The sequence below is a fragment of the Helicoverpa zea genome, chromosome 1, assembly GCF_022581195.2.
Source record: "Helicoverpa zea isolate HzStark_Cry1AcR chromosome 1, ilHelZeax1.1, whole genome shotgun sequence".
NCBI lineage: Eukaryota > Metazoa > Arthropoda > Insecta > Lepidoptera > Noctuidae > Helicoverpa > Helicoverpa zea.
Genome location: NC_061452.1, coordinates 5,990,400 through 6,006,615, shown reverse-complemented (window position 1 = coordinate 6,006,615; position 16,216 = coordinate 5,990,400). Strand labels below are relative to the sequence as shown.

The window sequence follows — 16,216 nt, the reverse complement described above, 5'->3', positions numbered from 1 at the left end:
CACCACTCCGCTTGCCACCCTGGCGAGCACTTCGAGAAAGTTCTCGAAGTCCGTGAGAGGGCGGTTTGGGGAGAAATACACCCCTATTAGGGCTATGTCACCCCACGCGGCAGCCACGTATCCCGGTCCCCTCTCTAAGAGTGAGAGGGAGGGGGAATCCGTGGAAGACCGTGCTACCAAAGCAACTAAGCCGTTGTCGTCTCCCAGCCAGCTGCGAGGGACAGAGTACGGCTCGGCAACAACCGCCACGTCCACCAACCACTCCGCAAAGGTTTGAACCAGCAGGCTCTGGGCTGCTCTGCAGTGGTTGATGTTCGCTTGAAGAACACGTCGTCGATGCCCAGCCATCAGTCGGTGTTCATCGCGCTTCCCTCGGTTGCCGGCACTGGAACTGGAGTTTCAGAGGTGGCGGCAGCAGCAGGCCGCACCGGCGCCTGCAGTTTGCCCTTCTTCGGTGGCGGTCGGCATTCCTTGCCCGCCATTACGTGGTCGGATGGACGACCATTGGCAGCGCATACTGCGCAATGCATGGTGGCAGCCTCGCAGCTGGCCAACCTATGTCCCTCTTTTCCGCAGCGGAAGCATAGTTCCCCACGCTCGGCAGTGGACGGGCAGAGAGGCCGGGTGTGTCCGATGCCGAGGCACTTGAAACAGCGCATCGGCGCATCCTCAAGCACTCGGACCCCACCCGAGCTAAACCCGACCGGGAGGCGGCCCTTAGCCAGAACCGCCTTGGCAGCTACGACCGGGCACTCTAACCTCATAGTGCCCATACCCCTGCGGCCAGGTCTAATGGCTCGGCCCTTGACAGATGCGACGGCGCAGCCCCCCGCCGCCGCAACCGCTGCCACCACCTCCTCTTGCGTGACCGAGTCGTCGAGGTCGGTCACTTCTAGAGCTACACACTTAACGGCCCTCACCACCTTGGCCGTGTCCGCGACAGCCTCTCTGAGCTTCGTCGCAAAGAGGTCCGCCTTGGTGCCGCGTTGAGCCCCCGAGAACTCGAAGATACGAGCCCCCGTTTGGGTCTTCCGGCACGTAATTCTGCCAGCCCCAAGTTCTGCAGGGTCGACGTTTGTACGAGCCCGCCGCAGCACGGACTCGTATGTCTCCCCGCGTTCCGCTGCCTCTGGGGTCAACGTGACCACCACGGCTTCGGTTCTTGGAGGAGGAGCGAGCTTCCTCCTCCTGTCCCCCAAAGCGGCAGGCTTGGCTGCAGGGGGCTCGGGAGCTAACTGCTTACCCTTCCGCTTCCTCGCTACCACCTTAATCCAAGGCTGGTTGGAAGGGGTGGTGGAGGGCAGTAATGGGTCTTCTCTCACCGGTTCGGGAGGGACCGTCTGGGTAGTCGGGGCTAGTGAGGTTTTCTTGCCCTTTCCCTTGCCCTTGGTGGTCTTTAGGACCTGGGGCTCCGACTGGTCTGGAGCCGTTGAGGGCCCCGGTGCGATGGGCATCCGTCCAGGTGCTTTATCCGCCGCGAGTGGAGGGCGTAACCGCTTCTCCGGCAGGAGCCGATCCTCTATGCCGGCAAAACAGGCCCTGGTGAATGCTCTCTCCTCCATTACAACCTTACGGATAAGATCCTCAAGGTCAGAGGAGGCAGGTATCGTTGCTGTACCTTCCGACGTCCCCTCGGGCCGAGTCGTGGGCTCGGCAACGCGCGCGTGCAACGCGGACACCTCTTTCTGCAGGCGATCCACCTTCGCCTGAAGTTGCCGCGTCTCATCGGAGGTGGTGCGCTTCGCCAACTCCTTTACAATGCCGAGCAAGCTCGCTGCCCGGCATTTTAGGGCCTTCTGGAAGGTCCCCTTCAAGTTGGAGGACTTGGAGGCGACCTCTAGGATCTCCATCTGATCCTCCAGAGCCATGCGCTCCATTTCCTCCACGGAGTGGTCCGCGTAAAGGACACTGGAGGCGTCGTGGCTGGCCCTGGCTCTGCTTGGCCGGTCGTCGTCTTCCAATACCGCCCTCTTCGCGGGCTTCTCGGCTGCGTCCTCGGAAGAGCCTCCGGATCCCCGCTTGAGGAAGGCCCTCTTCCTCGTACGGCGGGTTGCAACGCCGCTCGTTCCACTTATTTGTGACTCCGTGTCGGACAAGTCGGTCGACACGAGGTCACTACCTCTCATGAGACTGACCGCGGATGGTGCGCGGCTGGTCTCTGATGCCGAAGCATCTCGAGATTGGCCCTGAGAAGGGCCTTTGGGTTGGCCCTGAGAAGGGCCTTTGGGTTGGCCCTGAGAAGGGCCTTTGCGGAGACAGCGCCCGGAGGCGGCCCTCACAGGACGTGGCATTGCCACCCACAATATCGAAACGCAAGACTGTTGAAGATGTTTCGACGCACAGCGTTCGTTTGCCGCCGGCCTGCCACTCCGTTACGGTGGTCAGGCACGGCGTTGCCCAGGGGTCACTACGTGGAAGTCAACGCTGTGGGGGGACCCCCGGTACTTGCCTGACCTGGAATCGAATCCACATACTTGAGAGGTTGGTTCTTTACCCACTAGGCCACCACGACTTAGATAATGATTATAACAAAATTAAAAAACAACGACATTGGTGTTAATTTTTCAAAGAAAATTAGGTTACAGTATTGATTATTATTAGTTTTAAAAACTTTCCATTGTCAGATTAAGCGAGTCTCTCCAGATAATCGTCAGATTATAAGATGATTACGTTAAGGGTACATAAATGAACCATATATATCTTAATCTGACGCGCTCGAGTATTTCAAAATGGCGATATTTTTTTGCAATTTCAAATAATGGCCACGAGTTTAGGTCACGTCTAAATCGTCAGATTATTGCATAAGAGACATCGTCTTGGTTCACTTAACACCCCTTTTGAAAATCTGTCGCGCTCGATAAAATTATTTTTTTTTCCCATTTTTAACCCTTACCTACGACCACCCCCACCATGGAAACAGTCAGATTAATATACGTATGTTTTCAAAATGACGTACGACGTGCATGCTATTAATATCTGACGCGCTCGAGTATGTCCATGCAACTGTTTTTTTTTACATTTTTGAAAGTTTATAGCCGCTCCACCCACCGATGAAAGTGTGTGTATGTCAGGACATTTTTTTCTTCTTATAATCTAAGCTTCGCAATCTATAATAGGTCTCATTGACGCTCGAGTCACTCCCGGTTTAGCACCCTTGCCTCCCCTACTATAAACTTTTTGTTAGTTGTATTATACTTACTAACCTGTTTTATTTAATATTTCTCAAATTTCACGACACCAATTCAGTTTTAGTTGACTTCTTCTATAATCTTAACTTTTTATATTATTTATTGCTTCGTGGTTACGAACGAAATCTATTAAAATTTCGTCGTCCTCGCTGCTCCAAGAGCTGGAACTCATTTTTTACGTTGTTCCGAAAAAAAAAACACATACGGATTAAAAAAGCTTCACCGCTTTCAATAAAACGTTCACCAAACCATCTGACACAGACAAGACGGCCGTCATGCAAATGCCGGCACCGCTTTTTGAAGTTACGGTGTCAGTTACCGCTCTCTAGGAAACCGCCCCATTTCGTTTTTACATAGACAACGTTCTAGTGACGTCATTCACCGCTGTATTACGGCCGCTATATGACGGCACCGCTTTCCTATGAAACCAAAGCTTAACGTACTTGCGCAAAACGCTGTAGTTTTTATATTTCGCATTACTAAAACCAATGTTGACTGCCAAGGGTCAGAACATGCTAAAAGTCACTAGATGTACTAACTTATTTTAGTTGCATGAAACAAGGATTGCATAATCTAAATTATTTATTTTAAACCTATAAATAGAAATATCTTGTAATTATACTAATAATTATATTAAGACTAATTTATTTATGGAAATATTAAAATAATAATATAACAATACTTTAAAAAGAAATAGAAAATGTTTAACAATTGCGAGTACATCATTCAAAGAAGGCGGGTATTATAATATAGATTGTTTGATGGCTTTCGGCAAGGACAATATCCAGCGCTAGTCGTAGAGGCAGTGGGCAGAGTCCTCAAAGGAGGTCTTAACGGGGCGGAGACGGCAGCCATGAGGTGATCCGCACTGGCGCAAGGCTCCGGGGGCCGCAGTCTACGCTCGCGCTCGGTGCGCTGCCTCTCGTAGCGCTGCGCGTACGCTACACTGCGCTGCAAGCCCGCCAGGCTGTCAGTGCGAGCTGGGAATCTTTCTAAATTGTTCGAAACTTCTCCTACCTCAGCAGTGTCCGTATCCACAATTTCTTGATGGTCTAATATCATGCCGATGTTGAGTTTCAAATTAGTCGTACCGTCTCTAAAGATTAGATAGATTGTAGCTTGATCTAACACTTTCAGAGAAAAATGCTCATTGATTTTAAGAGCCTTCATTTTTATCTGGAAGGGCTTGAATTTTTGCGACAACTTCTTACTCTTCTCTTTGATGAAGTTATCAAACTCTATAGCTAACATTTCTTCGTTATCCGGTCGAACTTTCGTGTCAGCAGCCGCGCCTAGTTTAAGTATTTGAGGATCTTTATGTGCCATTTGCGTATCTATCATGACTTGTTGTAGAACCGGCGGATCGTTCAGAGTATGCCATTTCCAATGCGAAACAGGTCCGATACCACGATCGAGCACTACTCCTTCAGTTTGATTGTATTTGAGACTGCGAAACATAAATATTATGCAAGATATTAGGTATGAATACTAAAAAGGTACATACATATGTAGCTATATTTGCTGTTACCGTATTTTTCCCGCATGATCGAAAACTATCCCATTTCCTAGATAGTCAAAAGTGGCAAGTATCGTAATAGGATAACTGCGACCGCGCTCATCGGGCTCACCACTGCTGTATATAACGAACCGCTGTTGAGCATTTGTCTCTGAAATTCACAACGGTGCATAAATCCCAACATTATGTTTAAAATAAAGTATGTGTACACCAAGATTACCTTCAGCATCGTAATAATCTAATGCCAGCCGTCCACTTCTGTAATACCAGCGACCTCGTCCGTTATCATCGAACTCTGCTAATCTTTCACCAGTATCGTAAGTCATCAATCGCTTATTTTTGTTGTGTTCGAACCAGTCGAATTCGGGATGCGCGGGACGCATACGGTAAACATTCATCTATAAAAAATATAAATATAAATCCCAGATGCGTAAACATAGTTACCAATACCTAAAGTTTTATTGATTCTTTTATACTAAAATAAAGAAGATAAAGAGAAGAGGTTTGTTTGTTTGTTTATTTGTACCCGTAACTAGGTTGGTCCGATTTGAAAAAATCTAACTGGTGAAACCAAACAACCAAAAGGCCAATACTATCTATACTAATCTGGAGTAGTATAATATAGAGGAAACATTTTTTGTACCCTAAAAACTCCCAAACTACTGAACCGATTTGAAAATTCTTTCACTGTTGGGAAATTGGAAACTAGTCTATCCTCGAGTAACAATAAAGACACGGGGCTGGAACCGCTGGAAAACGGCTATTCTATACATATTATAAAGTGTAAAAATTTGTATTTGTAAAGGACAAACTCAAAAACTGCTGTACCGATTTTAAAAATTCTTTCACAAGGCTACATTATCTGAGTGATATAGGCTATATTTTATCTCGGTACGGGCCCGCAGTAGTTACCACAGGGCGCAGGTGAGATAGCGCCAAAATGGCAAACCTTCAATAAATATAGAGATAAACAAACCTACCTTTCGCACAACTTTCTCAGTTGGTAGCATAGTCCAACCCTTGTCTATGAAAGTGCGATCGGACAAAGCGTATCGTACTATACCTTTCGCGGGCTCCGGGTCGATCTGCAAAGAGTTTTTAACAATTAATTAAAATTTTTATTTTGTATTTGCCTCAATTTTTATGTAAGTACCTATATAAGATATATATATTCGTTTCACAGCGTCTTCCTATGCTCAGAATAATGTAAGTTTTTTACTAAATTAATCTAAAATGGGCGATGTTGGCAGACTCGATGTTGTCTACTTACTGGTTCTGCTTTTTTGTTTCTAGACATTTTCGGTTAGAAAATAATGAAAATAAAGGGCTATAATAAAATAAATTACTCGCAAATATACCTAATTATCAAAATCGAATAGTTGTTATGAAGAATAATGTCAAATATTAACGTCACATTTAGAAAATATTCAAAGATTATAAGTGGCCAGTACAAAATACTTACAAAACTTATAGAAAAAAAAATACTCAACCGATGATAATTTTGATATTTTGATTATTTTAGCGCTCTAAAGTTGGTAGAATATTTTGTGCAGTTGAAGTTTCATATAAAAATAAAACATAATGAATTCAAAAAGTTCGAAAATGACCTTATGTCTATTTGATTTATACCTCGAGGAACACCCTGAATAAAGTAAGGATTTTCTTCATTTGGTACATCCAGGAAACGTAGGTAGGCCCTTTTTAGACTAAGTTTCAGTTCGGGTTACTAAAATTTAAAATCATGCTAACTTCTCTCTAGCGGTTAGATTGTATTAGATAATATTTATTATATTGTTGTCTTGTAAGTCGTGATGGTTGGGTACCTATACAAATTGAAATACGAAGAAAACTCGATTGTTTATCTAGAAACATTATTATCGCGGCTTATACAATAGGGTAACCTACATTACACAGGTTACGTACCTACAGCCCATCATGACCATTCATCAGACGAAGGTTATGAGAAGCATGAGAAGACTATAATTGGACGTGATTTTCTAATAGACGATAATGTTCAAATTTTGATATCTAGCAGGTATATAACGTATTTTAAAGTAGTACAAGCTGAAAATCGCCATTGACAAACTGCTACAACACACTAAAGCCCGAAGTGCACCACTTAGGTTTAACCGACTACAGCTAGGTGTAACCGGCCATAATTATGCCCCTTTAAAACTAATTGTATACCCAAATCTTCGGTTAGAATTAGGTGTAGCCTTCATCGTAGCGACTACAATGTGCAGTCGAACTGTGGAGTTTAGGTGTACCTATAGGGCTTATTGCACTTCACTAAATTGAGTCGTCTATGATTCAGTCACAAAATTCAGATAAATGTAAATAATCGCATTTAGGAAGGTAGGTACCTAGGTTTCATTAAATCATTTAGAAACCTCATTAGACGACTGAATTTAGTCAAGTTTAATAAGCCTTTAATTAAGCAGAACGAAATGACCATTTGTTCCCAACGAGTAACACCCTCAAATGTCACACTGTTACTCGATGGGATTTTTTTCTGAAAAAATTCCCAACCGGTCACACTACCAGTCACACTGTTACTCGATGGGATTTTTTTCAGAAAAAAATCCCATCGAGTAACAGTGTGACTGGTTGCGTGGCCGCCGCCACCGGGGCCGCGGGAAGAGGGATGCAAAAGTATTTTTACATTAAATGTGCATGGAAAATAACCGCCATTACACACTCGCGATAACTGATGTTGCCGGCTTATCATAACTTTATTTTGCTATACATAATTTTAATTGTCACAACATACTTATGGCTAATTATATGTATTTGGAAAATTGTTTAAAGTTCAAATTAACATTAGAAATTAGAACTGATAATTGTTGTAAAATGTGATGATTTACTCTGATATATTATATAAAGCTGATTGTATTTAGGTACCTCCCCCCCCTTATTACGTGGGACTTAAATATAGATGGCGAGATGTGGGTGTTATATTACACCTCTGCCTACCCCTTCGGGGATACAGGCGTGAGTCTATGTATGTATGTATGTATTTAGGTATTGTAATTTTATTTAATTATTTAAGAATAAAACGTTCAAAGGAGAATCACCAGCAATATGACGAATAAATGTTTTTAAAGTAAAACCGATTTAATTCTTCTTTTCATTAACTACTGTAATATTGTGACTGGTTGGGAAATTACTAATAAGAAGTTCCCATCGAGTAACAGTGTGACTGGTTGGGAAATTAGTAATAAAAAGTTCCCATCGAGTAACAGTGTGACTGGTTGGGAATTTTTTCTTAAAAACATTCCCATCGAGTAACAGTGTGACATTTGAGGGTGTTACTCGTTGGGAACAAATGGAAATGACTACCTAGTGGATATGCCATAAGTAACGCAAAATCTCTAAATAACGCAAGTACGTACCTAAGTTTCAAAATATTTATGCTAACATGTTTAAATCATCATCATCATCATTATCTCAGCCATAGGACGTCCACTGCTGAACATAGGCCTCCCCCTTAGATCTCCACAGATACCTGTTGGAGGCGACCTGCATCCAGCGTCTTGCGGCGACCTTTATAAGGTCGTCTGTCATGTTTAAATATGTAAGGCATAACCTAAAGGACCCAAGGACTCATATAGATATAAACATAAACTAACTGCTCCTGACTATCGGTAAAATAAGGTGTACGGATCATTTGTGCCTTTGTGTACCTACGCATTTACATGCTATTTTAATGTTAATGATTATTTTCACAGATAAACGCAGATGGCAGCTTTGAAGGGGAAAACTGTGTTTTATTATGTATATCATGTATATGTGTATTATTATATGTAGTATTGATATACAAAAAACCCAAAAGCACACTCAATGTGTCAAAAACGTCCTCACAAAATGAACGCAACATTTAAAATTGTGCGCTCCTTTCAAATAGTCTCGCGTCGCTCGAGTACGTAAGCAGTCGTTAAAAATGCCGAAGTGTTCCCTCAAAAACTGTAAAAATATCACGTCTAGAAGATTAAAAAAGGATGGGATATCGTATTTTCGGTAAGTTAAATAGTTCATTTATTAGTTTTTATGACTGATTTTTGCAAGCAATATTTGATTTATTTTTCTAAAACCTTAATCCAACACTCATAGTATAATACGACCAACTTCAATGGCCACTTGTTCAGTGTTAGAACAACGCAATACAGCGACCTGCTTATTTTCGTCGCATTATAAAAGTTCTAATATAATGTATAAGTGGAGTCGATTTTTTTTTGTATTTGTGTTGAATTTTTTTGTTAATACATTTATACACTTTGAACTTTTTTATGTAGGTTTTTAGAGTTATATTTACTTTACGTACATTCTACAAAGTGTGTCATACCTAATCACATTAAATTAAACATTACAATGAATATTAAATAAACGATAATAACAGTTACCTACTATTTGTTTTTTTTTATATACCCATAGGCTACCAAAGACATGTTTATGCAAAAATAAAAGAATGTATACCTATGTCACCGGAAAATAACAAGATCCGTACGTTTATCAATTTACTAGGAAGTTTATAAACTTTCGTAAGATTCTAAACGGGAGATAAATTGTAATATTTTACGTCCACATTTTCGTATATTGATAAACTTACTGAACTCACTCGTAAAATAATAAGTAACCAAACGCTACGCGCGATCTGATTGGTTGGCTGTCACGTGTCACTTCTCCTTCCTGAGCATTGCCACTATGAACATTGAACAATCAGAGAGCAGTGGGTTGTTTTACTATTTCAAAGATCAAAAGAGTGATTCTGACATTCAGAGTTCTGTGATTGGTCGAACCGTATAAAATCTTACGAATAGACATTCGTTAGTTTATAAATTTACCGTATGACTTCGGAAATTGATAAATTTACGAAAATGTGGACGTAAAATATTACAATTTATCTCCCGTTTATAATCTTACGAAAGTTTATAAACTTCGTAGTAAATTGATAAACGTACGGATCTTGTTATTTTCCGGTGACATATATGTGTTTAAAACAAATCCAACAAAATTAAAATACTGGCTAATAATGAAAAAAATAAAGCCATGTTCGTCTCCACTCAATGCTTTGTCCTAGCCGACCGAGTACTTACGGAGCCCTTCGTGTGCGAGTCCGACTCGCACTTGGCCGGTTTTTTATTTTCCTGGCACTCCTCTAATTACTTGTATGTGTACTTACCACATTAGCGCCTTTCTTTGCCATGACAGTTGGCAGAACTGGTTTATTCTCGAGTTCGTCCACACCAGTAGGTACTGTCACTAGTTCTTTAGATGGTTGTAGATTAGATTCTTCTATAAATTTCGATTTAAATAATAAAGGAACATTAGTTTCTTGAATTATTTCGCGGCGTGGTTTATATTTCAATATGTATTCGCCAATTATGATGTCTGTTATGTCTGCCTTCTTACGATTAAGTTTATTATCATAACTTTCAACATCAATTTCTAAGTCAGAATCGAAACAAAGTATACACGTTTGTGAGTCGTGTCCACATCTATAGTGGTTTCTATGAGCTCTTACAACTTTAGGGTCAACATCGGCAGGGTTAATCTTTATTAGCCTTGGAGTGGATTCTTCAGACAATTGTGGTTCAATTGACTTTGGTGCTTTCTCACTTTTTTTACGTTCGGCTTCTTCTTTGGCTCTTTTTTCTGCTAACTCTGTTAATTTTCTTGCCTCAGCTTCTTCTATTTTTTTCTGCTTTAAGGCTTCTTCTTTTTCTTTTTTGAGTTTAGCTTGTAATTTTCTAAACTCAGCCTCATCTGCTGATTCTTTTGCTTTTTTTTTAGCATCTTCTTTAGAAGCTTCTTCTTTTTTAGAACTTTCGTCTATGGGTTCTTTAGATGTTTCAGCTTTCTTAGACTCTTTTCTAGAAGACTCTTGCATCTCTCCAGGCGTTTCTCCTTTTTTCTTTTTAGAATCTTGTTGCGTAGTTGAAAGTTTTATATTTTCAGATGCATTTGGATCTTTGACTTTTATTTTTGTCATAGATATTTCAATTTCAGATGATTTTTGTGCTTTTGAGGCCTTCTCCGACTTTTTGAGCGTTTCTTTCTCTTTAATAGACTTTTTTGGCATCTCTGCTGCTTCTTTTGTTGATGGTTTCTTCTGATATTCTTTGTCTTTTCGTTCTATTAACTCTCGCATTTCTTTTTCTTCTTTGTCTCTTTGTAGCTTTTCATCAAGCTCTTGCTTTTCCTTATTTTTTAAAGCTGTTGCCATTTCTTTATCCATATCTTTATTCCAATCTTTCTTTTCTGGTTTCTTTTCTTTAGCATTTTTATCTTTGTGTTCTTCTTGAAAGTCTTTTTTGTCTTCAGCTTTTTTAACTCGTTCAGATTTTTCTTTTAAATCTTTTTTCAACTGACTATCACTTTTGATAGCTTGCTGTCCAGTTTTACTTTTTAACGTTATTTCAATATCTGTATCTGATTCTCTTTTTAGCTTGGGATATTTTTTACTCAAGTCGGGTATGTCCTCATGTTTACCTTTCAATCCGGGCTTATCTGTTACCTCTTTTCTGCTTTTGGGAGTTATTTCACCATCTTTGCCCGTTGATTCATATTTTTCTTTAATTCCTTTTTTACCTTTTTCTTGCACTTCGAAGCCCTTTTCTTTTGGTTCAGACCTCATCGAAACTTCAACTACAGTATCTTTTTCGGGTTTTATTTTATAGTCTTTTTTGGTCTCCTTTTCTTTCTTCAATGCTTCTTCAGATTTATCTCCTAGTCCAGATTTAGCCTTGGACCCTTTTTTGGCTTTTTCGGATACTTCATCATATTTATCTTGTTTGTCAGTTTTAGAACTAATTTCTTTTTTTGATTTGTCTGTCGTAGCATCATATGTATCTCTTTTAGATTTCAATTCTCTCTTAGATTTAGAACTTAGCTCTTTTCTTTCTTTGTCTATTCCGTCATCATATATATCTCTTTTATCACTTTTCGATTTGAAAGAAAGAAAGAATTTATCTAATTCTTTGTCGGGTTTAGAACTTAGCTCTTTTCTTTCTTTGTCTGTCCCATCATCATATGTATCTCTTGTATCACTTTTCGATTTTATACCTCTCTTAGATTTTTCTAAATCTCTATCAGTTTTAGAACTTAGCTCTTTCCTTGCTTTGTCTGTCCCATCATCATACGTATGTTTAGAGTCACTTTTTGATTTTACACCTTTCTTAGATCTTTCTAATTCTCTATCAGTTTCAGAACTTAGCTCTTTCCTATTTTTATCTGTCCCGTCGTCATATGCATCCTTTGTGTCAGTTTTCGATTTTATATCTCTTTTAGATTTTTCTGATTCTCTATCAGTTTTAGAACTTGGTTCTCTCCTTTCTTTGTCTGTCCTATTATCGTAGATATCTTTTGTGTCAGTTTTCGATTTTGTTCCTTTTTTAGATTTTTCTAATTCTCGATCAGTTTTAGGACTTAGCTCTCTCCTTGCTTTGTCTGTCTCATAATCGTTTGTATCTCTTGTGTCAGTTTTCGATTTTATACCTCTCTTAGATTTTTCTAAATCTCGATCAGTTTTATAACTTTGCTCTCTCTTTGCTTTGTCTTTCTCATCATCGTATGTATCTCTTGTGTCAGTTTTCGATTTTATACCTCTCTTCGATTTTTCTAAATCTCGATCAGTCTTATAACTTTGCTCTCTCTTTGCTTTTTCTTTCTCATCTTCGTATGTATCTCTTGTGTCAGTTTTCGATTTTATAGCTCTCTTAGATTTTTCTAATTCTCTTTCAGTTTTAGAACTTAGCTCTCTTCTTGCTTTGTCTGTCTCATCGTCATATGTACCTCTTGTATCACTTTTCGATTTTAAGCCTCTCTTAGATTTTTCTAATTGTCTTTCAGTTTTAGAGCTTTCTCTCCTTGCTTTGTCTGTCTCATCATCATATGTACCTCTTGTTTCACTTTTCGATTTTAAGCTTCTCTTCGATTTTTCTAATTCTCTTTCAGTTTTAGAACTTTCTCTCTTTGCTTTGTCTGTCTCGTCAGCATATGTATCTCTTGTGTCACTTTTCGATTTTAAGCCTCTCTTCGATTTTTCTAATTCTCTTTCAGTTTTAGAACTTTCTCTCTTTGCTTTGTCTGTCTCGTCAGCATATGTATCTCTTGTGTCACTTTTCGATTTTAAGCCTCTCTTCGATTTTTCTAATTCTCTTTCAGTTTTAGAACTTTCTCTCTTTGCTTTGTCTGTCTCGTCAGCATATGTATCTCTTGTGTCACTTTTCGATTTTAAGCCTTTCTTCGATTTTTCTAATTCTCTTTCAGTTTTAGAACTTTCTCTCTTTGCTTTGTCTGTCTCGTCAGCATATGTATCTCTTGTGTCACTTTTCGATTTTAAGCCTCTCCTAGATTTTTCTAATTCTCTATCGGTTTCCATTTTGTCCCTTGGTTGTGTTCTTTGTTTCAAATCCTTTTCAAATAAACCTGAATCCGACATCGTGTCTCTTTTGTATTTATCTTCTTTGGAGAGGTCCCTCGCTCTATCTTGCTTTTCTCTCTCTGCCAATGATTTGCTTTCCAAATCTTCAAAGCTTCTTTCAACTGTCATTCTAATATCTTCTTTTTCATCCTTAATTGACTGCCGTATTTCTTCATCCTGCTGCGTTTTCCCTTTTTCGGTTAGCATTTTCTTTTCATGTACTTCCTGTTTTTGTTGTTGTTCAACTTCAAGCCGTTTCTGCGCATCTTCAGCTTGTTGAAGTATCTTTTCCTGTGTTGTCTTAATAAGCTCTGATGAACGAACTTTGAATTGTTTTTTGTGTTTTTGGACTTTTTTTGGAAAATAGAAGCTGAATTGGTGTTTCAATTTTCTTTCTACGTTATCTTTGGATCCGATGGGTTTTTGTCCAGTTACTTTTGCTACACCTTGTTCTGATTTAAATTCTTTATCATGTAAATGGTATTCGTCTCGCTTAATTTTCTGGAATATTAGTTCAGATTCAGATATTTCTTTATTTAATTTACCGTGGTCATATTTACCAACTCGCTCAGAGCGAGTACCTCTTAAACTCTTTTGTGACGAGATTTTTGATGTTGGGTGCTTTCTTTTACCGGTTTCTTTAGCATTAAATTTGGTATCAGCAGCATATTCCAAAGGTTTCCGTTTCGATTCTTTTTGAGAGGTTCTTGATCCATATTTTTTTAATTTGTACAATTCAGATTCTGCATCACCTGAACTTTCTGAACTTAAATCTTGTTTTGCTTTAGGCAATTTAATAAAAATTTCTGATATGCCGTCATGATCTTTTTCGGTTTTAGGGTGTTCCCATGGTGCGATTTTAAGAATTTCGTATATTTCAGGCCTTTTCGATGCGGCTCTAAATTTTTTTCCAGATCCCACCATTTGTCTCAAACTGAGGTCATGTTTATTTTTATAGCTTCCTTAACATCCATTGAAGGTTTATTGTAATAATCTAACTTATCTTCTAGTTTGCCTTCTTTTAGTGAAGTTCGTGGGGGCTCCTGTGCAGGTACATGCGTTCCAACGACAGTTTCCGATGGTTCAATAGGTTGAGAAAAAGCTACAGCCTTTTCAGGCACATTAATTTCTTTTAATTCTGTTGTCGTGTCCACAAATATGTCTGCATATGATTTGTGTGTTTCGGGGCTAAACATTTGTTGAACTTCTAGTTCACGTCTACATTTGGGTGATTTTATAAATATTTGGTTTATATGTGCGTCAGAATAGGTACGAGTTTGGTGTCTATTGTCAAGATTCATTGTGTCTTTCAAAAGATGCCCCATTCTTGAAAGCCATAATTTAACATCCTTTTTTGTCTCTTCTTTTTGTTCACCTTTAACTGATATAAATTTCTTTACAATCTCTTCACAGGCAAAGCATGGCTTTTTAATTCTTTGAGCTTTCTTACGACAGTGATCACATACACCTATAGTATTTCTCCTACCTATCGACGGTATTTTTTTAATTAGTTCTTGAGCATGCTCTAATGTTTTTCTACATCTTGGGCAGCTGATGTCTTTTTTTTCTGAAACTGTGTGAAACTAAAGTAAATGAAAACCGAATCAAGGCTGTCACACTAATTAAATTAATGAATAGTGCCGTTTTACCCAATTCTGAAGTTAAATCGGCATTTGTGATTTTTACGCCTCCCGTATTATGCAATATAAATACATCTTTTACAGCGCCTTCTTCACCTTGCCTGACCTGTTGATCGTAATAGCAATATAGTGGGTGGCTTTTATGTAGGTAGCTAGTCTCAGATACCTTACAAGACATACAATACTTATAATGTAGTAGGTAGGTATATTTGTAGATACGGTTATAACATTACTTGTGATAGAAGAGTATGGAAGAAAACATACAGCGCCGACCCCAAATGAAATTGGGATATGGGCAGGAGGATGATGATGAGGTAGGTTAATTTATCCAGCACATTATGGATCTTAGGTCTTTTTGCCGAACTGGGACTGTATTACACAGAGTGGACATAAAGTTATATGAAGTGAGAAAGTTTACCTACCTACATACCTAGAACCTAGTTAAGTAGTTACGGAAAAGTGTTCTCTTACATTCGTTCTCCGTGTGCTATGACAATAGACCACCAACCCAGTATCCTTAAATTCAGCTAGTTTGTAGAACTGTTGTTGGCACTCCTTGTAGCACGGACATAACTGCTGTTCTCTGCACATAATAATATTATAATATGTTATATTAGAAAAAAAAAGTTCCACACTAGAACAACTGCGCAATCTCATTACACTTACGTTCCAAGTACTCCCATCATATACCTAGCTACATGTAAAATAAAATCCCTAATAGAAAAAATGTTACACATACAAAAACGGTCCTATTTGTCAATTTGACACTGGATTACCTCAAAGACTACAATGTATATGTTATGGACCATGTGATTAATTCGGGCATTATTTATAATGCCCGAGCATTATGAATAATGTCTAGCTTTATCGGGCCAAATGATTAATAACTATCTTAACTTCATTATTTATCACATTGCACGGGCATTATTATATTGCTACATGATAGTTGGGCAAATTGATAATAAAGCTATATTTTATGCGGTGCGAGGGTGGCAGTTGTTCTAATAAATAAATCCTGATACTTGCTACATATGTTATGATTATTGTTTTAAATTATATGTTCTATTTTAATGGGAAATTATAAGTCTAGCCACAAAATTATTAATTGGACAATTGTCATCTAATTTACTAACTCGGCCTCGTTTTTCTTGATCTCATTATTCTTGGCTGCTTTTTTTTATGGTAGAATTTAATTTGGATTCAAAACATTGTATTAAAATCTGAACTTAGTGACGAAAACGAATCGCTGCAAAACCGACTCCACGTAGTCTTGTCTGCCCTACCCCTAGAGTGCAATTCAAAACCGCGTAGGCGTGGAGGGGCGAGGCGGCCTGCGAGCTGAGGCGCAGATAGTTGAAGCGCTCGCCGCCACGGCTGAGGCTGGCCGGCTGAGCCGGCCAGCAAGCCGAAGCTGCGGTGGTGAGCGTGAAAACCATCTGCGACGATAAGC

General features: G+C 39.5%; 2 protein-coding genes across 5 annotated transcripts; both read right to left on the bottom strand.

Annotated features, from left to right (window-relative positions):
• Nucleotides 1–347: 347 nt before the first annotated feature.
• Nucleotides 348–2,126, bottom strand: LOC124646111. The gene has a single exon (XM_047186188.1). The coding sequence runs from the start codon at nt 2,124–2,126 to the stop codon at nt 348–350; it is 1,779 nt and encodes a 592-aa protein (XP_047042144.1).
• A 1,690-nt stretch (nt 2,127–3,816) lies between these two features.
• LOC124644016 (trichohyalin-like) lies at nt 3,817–15,522 on the bottom strand. Of its 4 annotated transcripts, none has more exons than XM_047184324.1 (8): nt 15,433–15,522; nt 15,189–15,349; nt 14,776–14,872; nt 9,884–14,699; nt 5,685–5,789; nt 4,925–5,102; nt 4,717–4,855; nt 3,817–4,635 (listed from the first exon to the last, which is right to left on the bottom strand). In XM_047184324.1, exons 4-8 carry the CDS (start codon nt 14,048–14,050, stop codon nt 3,915–3,917), a joined length of 5,310 nt encoding a protein of 1,769 aa, XP_047040280.1. In that variant the 5' UTR covers nt 14,051–14,699; nt 14,776–14,872; nt 15,189–15,349; nt 15,433–15,522; the 3' UTR covers nt 3,817–3,914. The 4 variants fall into 4 exon arrangements, with proteins under 4 accessions (XP_047040280.1, XP_047039523.1, XP_047041043.1 ...); XM_047183567.1 differs by having other exon boundaries at nt 15,238–15,349; XM_047185087.1 differs by having other exon boundaries at nt 9,884–14,693; nt 15,238–15,349.
• Between the last annotated feature and the right edge of the window lie 694 nt (nt 15,523–16,216).